Source organism: Schistosoma haematobium, chromosome ZW (genome assembly GCF_000699445.3).
Source record: "Schistosoma haematobium chromosome ZW, whole genome shotgun sequence".
NCBI classification, from domain to species: Eukaryota; Metazoa; Platyhelminthes; class Trematoda; order Strigeidida; family Schistosomatidae; genus Schistosoma; species Schistosoma haematobium.
In genome coordinates, this window is record NC_067195.1 from 27760622 (window position 1) to 27773316 (window position 12695).

Genomic DNA, 12695 nt, shown 5'->3' on the forward strand with positions numbered 1-12695 from the left:
TTAATATTTCATAGCTTTTTGAGATAATGTATTTTTCTTTATAACTTTAAGTGTACAGAGGCTTAAAACTGCGAAAGTATGATCTCAGAAGACGAAACTAAATGAGAAACGATTATTTCTTTAATAAGACCTGTTTACAGCAACCAAAAATGAAAAGTGATGGCATGGAAACGAGGTGGATATTCCGATTTTGAGCATGTTCATTGAACGTATTGTCTGTAGATTAACATCACAAGCAGTTTCCCTACCAGACGAGGGTAGTCATGCAATCAAAAGAGTAAGATAACTGATAGCTATGATAGTGATTTGTCGGAACTCAAATCCACAAGCACAATAAACCATTGATGTAATGGAGAAAACTCAAGTAAAGAAGAAAACGTTGTGGCTCGGTGAACTAAAACACGCAACTTTGTGACAAAATTAATAACACTTATAAACTACTTAAACATTGGTAAGTGCAGTTAAATTCAAGCATGTAATTTACGAGAGAGAGAGAGAGAGAGAGAAATGATTGCATTTTTACAACTCTATCAAAATGAAAAAGAACATACTTAAGAGTGAATTTTAGATGTGCTTTAGATAATACAGCCTTAAAACGACCTAAGGAGAATATTAATCTTATTTTATTTTTTATCAGCAAGTATTTACCAACATAAATAATCAAGGCATTGACACCAATTTTTTTATACATGTAACTGAGTACCCATGTATAGGTGTGCATATGAAGATATGAACGTTGGCTTTTGATTTAGTTCTTATATTGAAATTAGACCCAAATAAGATAAGTTTTAAACTTGTAACCGAATCAACAAACCACCCAAACATTTAATTTATCAAACAAGTGTCGTTTATATAACTACTCCTAAAATGATTATTAAAGTTAAGATAAAATGAAATTGATTTTATTCATAATTATCTAAAAAACTTTATTTTCAATGACAAAATTCGTATCGTGAATTGCATTTTATTGAGACTCTGCATTAAACTTATGTTCAGCTTATGAAATACGCTACATACGATATTCCATGATGATCTTAGGCTGCTAGTGTTCACAGTGAGCATAAGAGTATTTAAATTTATACTAAAAACTTACAAGATTCATTAGTCTTACTTTGAGTGAGTCTAGGTAAGGAAGGAGAAACATGTTGAACCATTCTAAAGTCCTTTGAAGTAGAACTTCGAACAGAAGGGTGTTTGTTTATACTATTGTTTAGTGGCGATGAAAATTTTCTGACTCCTCGCATTGATAAAATTCTGCTTTCTGATGATGTGTCTGTTTTTCTTCCTGGATTACTTGCAACTTCATCTTTTTGTTTCCTTTGATGAAAGCAATGAGATTTAGAAAAGAACTGCCCATGAATTGTTTTAGTATATTTGCGCCTACATTCGTCAGCAATACGAAGTTGTTTATCTGCATTATAAGCTGGTATACTTTTATCTCCGGATTTCTTATTAGAGCGATTTAGCCGTTTATTGACACGTGAACTTCCAGATAAAGCACTATTTTGCTTGAGTTCACAGGATTTCTCATACACTCCATGTTTAATTGAGTCACGGCATCCACAATTCTCTAGATTCTTTCCACCCACATCAACTACAGATAGTGAATGTGATAGTAACGATTTACCATCTACAGATGGGTCTAGAAAGCTATGTGAGAGTCCATTATTCATTAAACCAGTTTGAGACGTAGGTTGGTCCTGACTAGTAGAACTGGAAGATGACGTAGATGATGATGATGAGCTTGAAGACACTGAACGTGATGACTGTGAACCGAAAGAAGACCCAGATGAATGTGAATTATATTTCTTAACATGTTCAGTCTGTGTAACTGCATCGCACTTTGAAACAACATTAAGATTCCTATTCGGCATATTGTTACCAGAGTATATATTGATAGGTGGACGATCAGAATGTAAATATGCTACTAGATCCGTGTAGTAATTCTGCTTCTCGGGGTTTATTTGGGTATCACAATTCAAATTCTTTTGGCTAACAGCTTTTGGCTCCGGAACCCTATATCTAGGATCAAAGTTTTACATTGCACAAACGAAAATATGAATTACGACATTTGAGAAGTATGGAGATTAGGAAACGACTGTCCAACTTTACATAATTTAGACAGCAAAATAGGAAAAATGTTAACTGTTTATGGTGATGCGGCTAAAACCACTTAAAGTTAGGCAGAGTCAAAAGCAGGAAGGAAGTGATACTTGATGATATTTTGAACTTTGGTTCACCCAAGCGGCCGGAGAATATGTTGAATACGTTGAGTGACCTTCAACTCTAGAACGATGCTAGTTCAAGTCATCGTGTTGCAGAAATTATGTTAGTGAATAGACCTAAACATTGAATCAATTCATAAAGTTACTTAATTTTAGTTTAGGCTGTGTAGACAAGTGTCAAATTTCTGGGTGAAACCTTTCATAACTCAGTACTTAATGTATGAAGACCGTAAGTAACACGGCTCGAAATCGATTAGAACAGTGAGAATGTATTTATTAACTTTTCAATATACATGGAAATCATTCATTTTATGGCTTTCATTCTATTGTGAGTTTCCTTTTTCTGTTCTATAATAAAGTGAATCAGATTGAATTCCTATACTATAGTATAAACTCCTACGTTATGTAGTTTGTAGCTTTATGCAGATGGGAAAACATTTGAGTTAGACTATGGAACTCCAGAATTATTGTGAAAGTGAGAGACTGACAGAACATTATCTCGCACTGTACCTCTTTGAAGTGATAAATTTTGTTGAGGGTAGTGAGGTTTGTTCAGACCCTTCCATTAATGTCTTTATTGTTCTACATTTAATTCAGTATTCCGACCGTAGTATTTAGCTGACTAGCCAAGTTCGTAAATGCCTGAAGCTCTTCTAGGGTTACTGCTGGTCCTAAGCCCACACAGAGGAGGGTTAGGTATGGGGTCAGTAACCCCATCCTGTAGAAAAAAGCTTGCAAAAAACGTTAACCAGAGTAACCGAAGCAAATAATTCAAACTCTGCCCTCTGAAATGAAGGAAATATGGCGCCTCATGATGAAAGCCGATATTCTTCGGAAGTCACGTGGTTGATGCCTCTTCTAACAACCAGAGCAATAACTAATTTAGGTACGTGGGATGTTCGGACAATGTGAGAGGCCAGGAGGATCAGTCAAATAGCTGTAGAAATTAGGATATACAACTTGACGGTGCTCGGAATCAGCGAAACCCAATGGACTCAAGCTGGATAGAAGAGGTTAAATTCAAGAGAAATGCTGATGTACTTTGATCAAGAAGAAAATGTTTCGCACACTCAATGAGTTGCTCTGATGCTATACAAAAAAGCACGTAAAGCACTTATAGGACGGGGATCTCATGGATCCAGGATCATCAAAGCACCTTTCAAAACAAAGGAGGGGATCACAGTGAATGTTACCCAGTGTTATGCACCCACCAATAATAGCAGTGAAGATGATAAATATCAGTTTTACGAGGGGCTGCAATAAATAATAGCGAAGTGCTCAGGAAACGACCTGACCACCCTGATGGGAGACTTAAATGCCAAAGTCGGAATGAAGAACAGTGAGTATGAACATAGCATGGGACGACATGGACTGACTGAGAGAAAGGAACTATAACGGTGACAGATTTGCAAATTTATGTACATTCAACAAAATGGTTATAGGTGGCACAATATTCCCGCACAAATGCATACACAAAGCTAGATGGGTCTCACCAGATCACACTACAGACAATCAGATTGAAATACTGGCCAACTCAACGAATTCAAGATAGCTCTCAACAACAGGTTCCAAGCACTACAAGGTCTATTCAAAGAAGAAGAGTCAAAGAAGCACTAACTTCAACGTATCAGAAGGTTCTGCGACGCAAAAAGCATCAACATAAGAAATGAATCTCTATCGAAACACTAAGCAAGTTTCAAAAAAGGAAGAACAAGAACAGAGCAACTAACGACAGCAGTACAACAACAGAGAAAGCCAAGACACAAAACTGAATACACAGAAGAAAACAATCAAGTGAAAAGGAGCATTAGAGCCGACAAGCAGAAATATGTGGAATAAGTAGCAACGACGGTGGAAAAAGCCGAAAGAGAAGGAAATATGAAACAACTACATGATACAACGAAGAAACCAGCAGGAAGATATAGTAAACCAGAGAGACCGGTCAAGGACAACGAAGGCAAGACAACCACCGAGATTCAAGAACAAAGGAACGGATGGGTAGAATATTCCGAGGAACTGTTGAATAGACCAGCTCCATTGAGTCCACCGGACATCGAAGCAGCACACACAGACCTTCCCATAGATGTCACTCCATCAACGATCGAAGAGATCTGGATGATCATCAGACAAATCAAGAGTGAGAAAGCAGCAGGATATGACAATATACCAGCTGAAGCACTGAAGTCAGACATAAGAGTAACTGCAAACATGCTTCACCTTTTATTCACAAAGATTTGGGAGGAGGAATAAGTGCCACCGACTGACTGGGAAGAAAGATATCTGGTCAATATACAGAAGAAAGGAGATTTGAGCAAATATGAAAACTATCAAGGCATTGCACTACTGTTGGTACCAGGAAAAGTTTTCAGTGTTGCTGACCCGGATGAAAGATTCAGTAGATGCCCAACTTCGAGATCAATACGCCGGATTCCATAAGGATCGGTCGTGCACAGACCAAATCACGACACTACAGATCATCATTGAACAACCAACTGAGTGAAACTCGTCACTATACATCAACTCCCTTGATTATGAGGAAGCCTTTGACAGTGTAGATAGGAGGACCTTGTGGGACCTTCTTTGACACTATGGCGTACCTGAGAAAATCGCCATCATCATCCGGAATTCATACGACGGAGTGCAGTGCAACGTCGTGCATGGAGGACAGCTGACAAACGTATTCCAGGTGACGACCGGAGTCAGACAAGGCTGTTTGTTCTCCCTCTTTCTCTTTCTTCTGGTGGTTGGATGGATTATGAAGACCTCTACATCTGAAAGGAAACACAGAATACAACGGATAGCTTGGGTGCAATTAGACGATTTGGACTTTGCAGATGACCTGGCTCTTCTATCCCGTACACAGCAACAAATGCAAATGAAGAAAGCCAGTGTAGCAGAAGCCTCTGCATCAGTAGGCTTCAACATACACAAGGGAAAAAGCAAGGTCCTCAAATACAACACAGAGAACACCAACATTACCACACTTGGTAGAGGAACTCAGGAAGGGGTGAAAACTCTTACGTGCCTGTGCAGCATCATCGTTGAACAGGGAGGATCTGATGCAGACTTAAAGGCAAAGATTGGCAGAGTAATGGCTGCATTCTTACAGTTGAAGAACATATGGAAATCAAAACGACTATCAACCAATATCAAAGTTACGGTCTTCAATACGAACGTCAAGACAGTTCTACTGTACGGAACTGAAACTTAAAGAACTACTACAATCATCATCAAAAATGTACATGTATTTATGAACAATCGTCTAAACAAGATACTCAATGTCCGTTGGTCGGATATCAGCTGCAACACCCTACTGTATGAGAGATCAGCTTATGGGATGGAATATCTTTAATGGGTGAAACCTACAATATTGACTTGATTAGAAACCTAAATTTACGATAGCATGATGTACTTCTGTACCAAATAAGTGGTCTTGGATGTCCTTTTAAACTGAATGATGTTGTTTGGAAAAGACAGTCAGACGAAGTCTTCCTCATATATTTCCCTTGCATAGAGATACATTTTTATAAAGGTATTTACTTTATTGCTAATCTGAGTCATTATTAGCTGGAACTAGAAATCAGAACATTAACATTGTCCGAAGTTATTTTTTTGTACAATTTAGCTTTTATAGAATTTGTGGGTAGCTAAAATGTATTATGTTCAACCAACAGATTGCCTCCCAATGTTCCCAGTCGAATTAAAAGTACTCTGCGATTATACCAATAACCTGCGTATGAACTATTGCGTGAAATGGTATATTTACGATTATCAGCAAACCATGGGGAATAAAATGTTTATCTTTCTCAGTTATATTGCTTTCTAGTACAAATGATGATTGCTTGTCCACCAAGAACACATTACTATATCATTTAGCTTTGGTAGCAATGGTGCATCTCTTAATATTCAAATGCATCTACGAATGGTTGGTAGCATAATTATTTGTCCCCAAATGCCCTGAGACGGTCGAGAGTGGGGAGAGTCCGCTCTCACACTCGAGATACCCTCACATGGCTACGTGTATACAGACACTCTCAGGGAAGTCCTACCCACTGCCTTCTTGTGGCATTACTGTGATTTACGAAATAGAACGGACAAAAAGCGAATGTCCGGCTCTTTAACCGCGTTGGTGGTCACAGAAGGTCCACCTAGGGGAGTTGGAAAAACCTGATTCCTAACCAATGGTGCAGATGAGCGCCAGGATCCCGAGGGAAGAAATGGAGTATGAACTTATTGTTGGTCACTGGCTACCATGGGACTGCATCTCCTAATGTTGCTCCACTGCCTTGTGGGTTAGACCTTCAGGTCAAAGGGTCTGTGTGGGGCCTCAAAAGATAACCACCTGCTTCGATTCGGGCACCCGAGCAGTGTCACAGCCCTCACACGAATCAGTGATAACTACTACTGGTCTCATTGTTATTGTGTGGCGCATATGTATTCGGTGCCTCCTTGTACCAATGTTTATGTGATCAAATAATAATAATTATGTCAGATCATGCCAGTTTCCTTATTTTTGACTGTTTCCATCATAGACGACAGGCTTAGAGAATATAAATAACAACTATCGCAATACTCTATCTTATGACTGTTCACCAAAAAGTTGACAAATACATCCATAAAGGCCCAGCACCAATTAATTGCTACAATCTACCTTTTGGGTAAAAATTGTCTTGAAAAAATGTTGGGGCGGGTGCATTCATCAACATAAAATGTAGCATTCAAATAAACACTTATTAAAAATGTTTAAGTGAGGTAAAAAAAGGACTGCTAAGTCGACCATTAATATATTGACAAACTGAAATAAGTGGCAGGTATCTTATACATAACATGATAATTGGCTTAACAAAGAAGACTCCAAATCGAGTTTTTAAAACATTAAACTACAATACTGTCTACCTAAGAAACCAAACACCATATGATTACCGTCATAAGGGATAGGAATCTGTTTAATATTTGAAGTTCTAAATCGAACGGATACTCAGAAACCTATTATTTACTCACAGTTGTCTGAATATTTCATCATTTCTGTAAGTAACCAAATTTTACACTTAAATTAAATTAAAGAGGCAATCTTGTTCAGTCCTTATGATTTCTGTTAAATTGAGTACAATCACCGAGTAGTCATCGTTCGCTAACATTGTATCATTTTGCATCGATTGATCAATCTCTATCCTTCATTTTAGGATGACGCATGCTCACAACCACAACTGTGAATGCAGTAATTGTATATTAGCATCACTAAAACAGGCATGAGTAACGTAGAACTTGTTGTGACTAATGCAACGCTGCGTCAGCGCAGAGAAAGCAAAAGAAAACAGTACTAAGAGTAATAATTATAATGTAGAGATAACAGAGAATATAGTGTTGACTAATCGGGAAATTATTGGATTAAACGCATCGGATACACTTCACAGGTTCAATTTTCGTCATGTAGTATTTACAGTAACGTGTGGTGATATCAGGGATGAAGTTATACTGACAGCTGGATAGGAATGTGGAAGACGTGACATATATCTTAAGAGGATGTAACCTTCCGCCGCGTGGCTAGGCGAGGTAGCCGCCGTCACAACACATATGAGTTCCAAACATGTAACAGCTAATGTCGATTTCAGTAAACTGAAATACCACTCATGCTTGGCTAAAAGCATACTGTTAACTACACAGTAAAGCACTCAACCTAAAAACCCTATTTAAAATAGGATAGATAGCATATCGGGTAAGTTCCAAGGAAAGTCTTAGTAATAGGTGATTTTCTCATATTTGAGGAACACGTCTCTTATGATTTCATTTTGACAACCAACAATTTCCTTTCAACACTAAGCTAATTGACTTGATGACCGCTGATACAAAGTCACAGATAAATCACTGTGGGTCATTGTTAGGTTAGATAGGTAGAAGACTGCCACTTTATTCCGCGTGACTTCTGAACTGTAGTTACTCGTTACCCTGACAGAGCCAAAATAGTTTACGCACTGAATTAAACGTCACACAATGACCATGAGAAATGGCAGATAGTAAGCTGTCATCAGATAGTAGCCAGCAATTATTTGAATTGTTTCCCAGAAGCCTATAGTCAACAAGACTAGCAGAGCGAAAGATGGATTGTTGATAAGCTTTAGGAAAATGTGACTGAGACGCCAGGTTAACTGACCTATGATCTGTAAATTGAAGTAGTTAGGATGGTTTCTCTGAATAGTTTGAACTAAGAACTAAAATATAGATAGACTTAAAACTCGAACGAAACCGCCAAGCCACGTTAGATATCATATTTTACGGTCGGGGCATGAAACTAGAATCCACACGATTGATAAAAATCTTACAAATCTACTTACTTCGTGCAAAGTAATTTGATTTGTGACTTTAGCTTCTCTATCTCTCTGCGACAAGCAAGTCCCAAGCGGAAGAAGTTGTCTGTAATTTGATCTTTTTAGCAATTAAAACCAAGCGTTCTTTTTCCAGACGACTGACGTGTGCATTCAGTGCCTCAACTTCCGCTTCCAATAATGAAAATTGGGATTGGAGAGAACGTACATGTTCGGGCTTTAAGAAAGAAAGACGGCATCAACTTTAAGTTCTTAGCCTGTAACAAGAAAACTATGTAACCAAAGCCATAACAACAACCATGACAAATTCTGAATATTTTCCTTCAAAAATCATGGAGTCCCTGATATGCGATGGTATACATGACTATTTACTGTCCTTAAATTTCTTACCCCAAAAGCATGGTTTCAGGAAGGGTTACTCTTGTATAACCAAACTGCTAACTGCGGTGGACAGATGTGCAAGCATCTTTGATCGCAAGGGAGGGTTGATATCATTTACCTTGATTTCTCAAAAGCTTTTGATAGGGTTGACCATATATGTCTTATCCATAAGCTCAAATAATTGGGTATCAGACCACCTCTAATTGATTGGCTCACTTCATATCAGAAAAATCAACATTTTAAGGTCGAGGTTAACTTCACTTTATCTCAGGCTATGGAATATTCTAGTGAGGTCCCTCAGAGTTCAGTACTAGGACCTTCTCTCTTCTTCATTTATATAAACAATCTTCCATAACAGGTATCGTCGGACTTATTACGTTTAGCTGATGACGTGATACTTTTGAAAGAGATACGCAACCAAGACGATATACAGACAATTCAGGAGGATTTGACTCGAATTCAAAGTTTGGCAGATGACAACGGACTTACTTTTAACACTTTCAAAGTGTAAAGTAGTCCATCTGCGACAAGTCGCAGACTAGTTACAACTTAAGAAACTCCTCTCTAGTAGTATCCCGAGTCGAAGAAAATTTAGGAGTCCTGGTACCCTGTGATTTGAAGTCTTACGCTAGCCGTGACAAAAATGCCTTTCGAGCAACCTTGCACTGGTAACGTTGAAGCGCATTTTTGGCCAGTTTGACGGAAGAACTTTCCACATAATCTTCAACAGTTTTATTCGTCCCCATTTAGAGTACGGAAACATAGTATTTCTCTCCCCTCCAAAAGAATAGGGACACTCTGGAGCCTATCCAACGGCGAGCCACGAAATTAGTTCGGGGACTCATTCAAACCTTATGAAGAGCGCCTCCAATCACTTAACCTTTACCCATTAGAGTATAGGCGTCTTAAAGGTGACCTTCTGATGGCTTACAGTACCCTTAGCACTCCTGGACATCCCCTTAAACGCCTAATTAAGCTTAGTCCCAATACAAACCTATAGGGTAACACCCGGAAAGTGGAGATACAACACAGCAGAATGGACTGTAGACACAACTTCTGCTCCTTAAGAGTTGTCAAATGCTGGAATTCGCTGCCGACCGAACTATTCCAAGCGACTTTCCAGGAGTCCTTGAAGAGGAAACTTGACCTATTCTTAAAGACTAAGGATATTATCTTATCATGAGTTACCAACTTCTTTTTCTGATCTATTATAGTTAATATACCTAGGTTCCTGCCTGGAGGTATTGGTGATCCCCTGCTACTAGACACGGAAGCCTGTTAAGCGAAAGTTTCTTCTATTCCGTCCACAACCATTTGAAATCATTTAATTAGGTATGATCTAAGGACTGTAATTTGATAACTGCCTACACGCTCCCTGCCACACAAAATGTACCTTATTTGTAAGACACGACGATATCAAACGATTTTCGACAAACTACCCTAAAATATTTCTGGTTCATCATCAAGATAACCGTTTCTCAATAAGAAATCTTTTAAATGTAAAACAATGTCTAATTTCACGTTGACCATGAGAACGGTCGAAACAAGTTGGCCCCATGATACTTAAGTAAACTTGAGACTGGAACTGATGCTTGCGACGTCTTGCTGCCTGTAAACTAGATATAACGAATCAAAGTAACAGTCCGAAAAATTTATAAAAATCAGTATAACAAATTTTATGAAAACTTTGATACCACATCTAAACTGCACAGATATTCCAGTCTTTTTTCATCATCTTCAGCTACAATTTCACTATAAAGATCGAGGTCAGTCATCCCTAACCATCGACCTGGCTAGAAAAAAAACTCCGAAGTCGGTAGCGTCAATTAGGGATTAGACCGCCTAAATTGCGCTATAACATTACAAATGTCAAACTTTGCGGAAGAGAAATGACTAGTTGTGATTCTTGAAGTATGTGTTTGAAAGATCTCAGAAACATTAAAACATCAGTATTTTATCCGTCTTTCATATCCAGGAACAGATGAATGGATGGGTGGAACAATTTAAGGAATTCCTAGGAAGACTAGCTCCATTGAATCCACCGGACATCGAAGCAGCACACACAGACCTTCCCATAGATGTCACTCCATCAACGATCGAAGAGATCTGGATGATCATCAGACAAATCAAGAGTGAGAAAGCAGCAGGATATGACAATATACCAGCTGAAGCACTGAAGTCAGACATAAGAGTAACTGCAAACATGCTTCACCTTTTATTCACAAAGATTTGGGAGGAGGAATAAGTGCCACCGACTGACTGGGAAGAAAGATATCTGGTCAATATACAGAAGAAAGGAGATTTGAGCAAATATGAAAACTATCAAGGCATTGCACTACTGTTGGTACCAGGAAAAGTTTTCAGTGTTGCTGACCCGGATGAAAGATTCAGTAGATGCCCAACTTCGAGATCAATACGCCGGATTCCATAAGGATCGGTCGTGCACAGACCAAATCACGACACTACAGATCATCATTGAACAACCAACTGAGTGAAACTCGTCACTATACATCAACTCCCTTGATTATGAGGAAGCCTTTGACAGTGTAGATAGGAGGACCTTGTGGGACCTTCTTTGACACTATGGCGTACCTGAGAAAATCGCCATCATCATCCGGAATTCATACGACGGAGTGCAGTGCAACGTCGTGCATGGAGGACAGCTGACAAACGTATTCCAGGTGACGACCGGAGTCAGACAAGGCTGTTTGTTCTCCCTCTTTCTCTTTCTTCTGGTGGTTGGATGGATTATGAAGACCTCTACATCTGAAAGGAAACACAGAATACAACGGATAGCTTGGGTGCAATTAGACGATTTGGACTTTGCAGATGACCTGGCTCTTCTATCCCGTACACAGCAACAAATGCAAATGAAGAAAGCCAGTGTAGCAGAAGCCTCTGCATCAGTAGGCTTCAACATACACAAGGGAAAAAGCAAGGTCCTCAAATACAACACAGAGAACACCAACATTACCACACTTGGTAGAGGAACTCAGGAAGGGGTGAAAACTCTTACGTGCCTGTGCAGCATCATCGTTGAACAGGGAGGATCTGATGCAGACTTAAAGGCAAAGATTGGCAGAGTAATGGCTGCATTCTTACAGTTGAAGAACATATGGAAATCAAAACGACTATCAACCAATATCAAAGTTACGGTCTTCAATACGAACGTCAAGACAGTTCTACTGTACGGAACTGAAACTTAAAGAACTACTACAATCATCATCAAAAATGTACATGTATTTATGAACAATCGTCTAAACAAGATACTCAATGTCCGTTGGTCGGATATCAGCTGCAACACCCTACTGTATGAGAGAACATATGAGCTTTCAACTGAAAAGGAAACTAGGAAAAGACGTTGGAAGTGGATAGGACATTTATAACCGAGATCACTAGACTGCATCATGTGACGAGCAATATGTTGTATTTCTGTTGGGAGACGTAAAAGTGGAAGGCCACAAGCACATTACGTTGGGAAATGGAAGCAGATATTAAAATGGCGTATAACAACTCGAAAGGATTTTCCACGACAGAGGTCTATGGAGAATGCTAGTGAACGGCCTTTGCTCCTTCACGAGGGGTAACAGTCGAAAGTATGTACATTGGAGATTTCTGTTCATCATATTCTTAGTCGGTTTTCCATCATTTTTAATTTCATTGGGTGAGAACTATAAGGGTGTGTTTAAGTATACTCGTACATAAGTAACGATATAAAGCATACTAAAAACTTGTATTCATATGTGTAGAAAGCATGCGATACCGT

At 38.9% G+C, this 12695-nt stretch overlaps 1 protein-coding gene across 3 annotated transcripts in view; it reads right to left on the bottom strand.

The window, feature by feature from the left end:
* The window catches only part of MS3_00003172 (uncharacterized protein), a 29170-nt gene extending 16968 nt beyond the window's left edge, over window positions 1-12202 (bottom strand). Inside the window, exons 1-3 of one of the 3 annotated variants that reach the window (XM_051210895.1) lie at window positions 11142-12202; window positions 1628-4442; window positions 1094-1594 (exon numbers count right to left, since the gene is read on the bottom strand). In XM_051210895.1, coding sequence (XP_051070920.1) covers window positions 1094-1594; window positions 1628-1874 — 748 coding nt within the window. In that variant the 5' untranslated portion in view covers window positions 1875-4442; window positions 11142-12202. Of the gene's footprint in view, window positions 1-1093; window positions 7536-8557; window positions 8766-10623; window positions 10803-11141 lie in introns of those variants that run through there. The other 2 variants (XM_051210897.1, XM_051210896.1) reach the window with 2 other exon arrangements.
* Window positions 12203-12695: the final 493 nt, after the last annotated feature.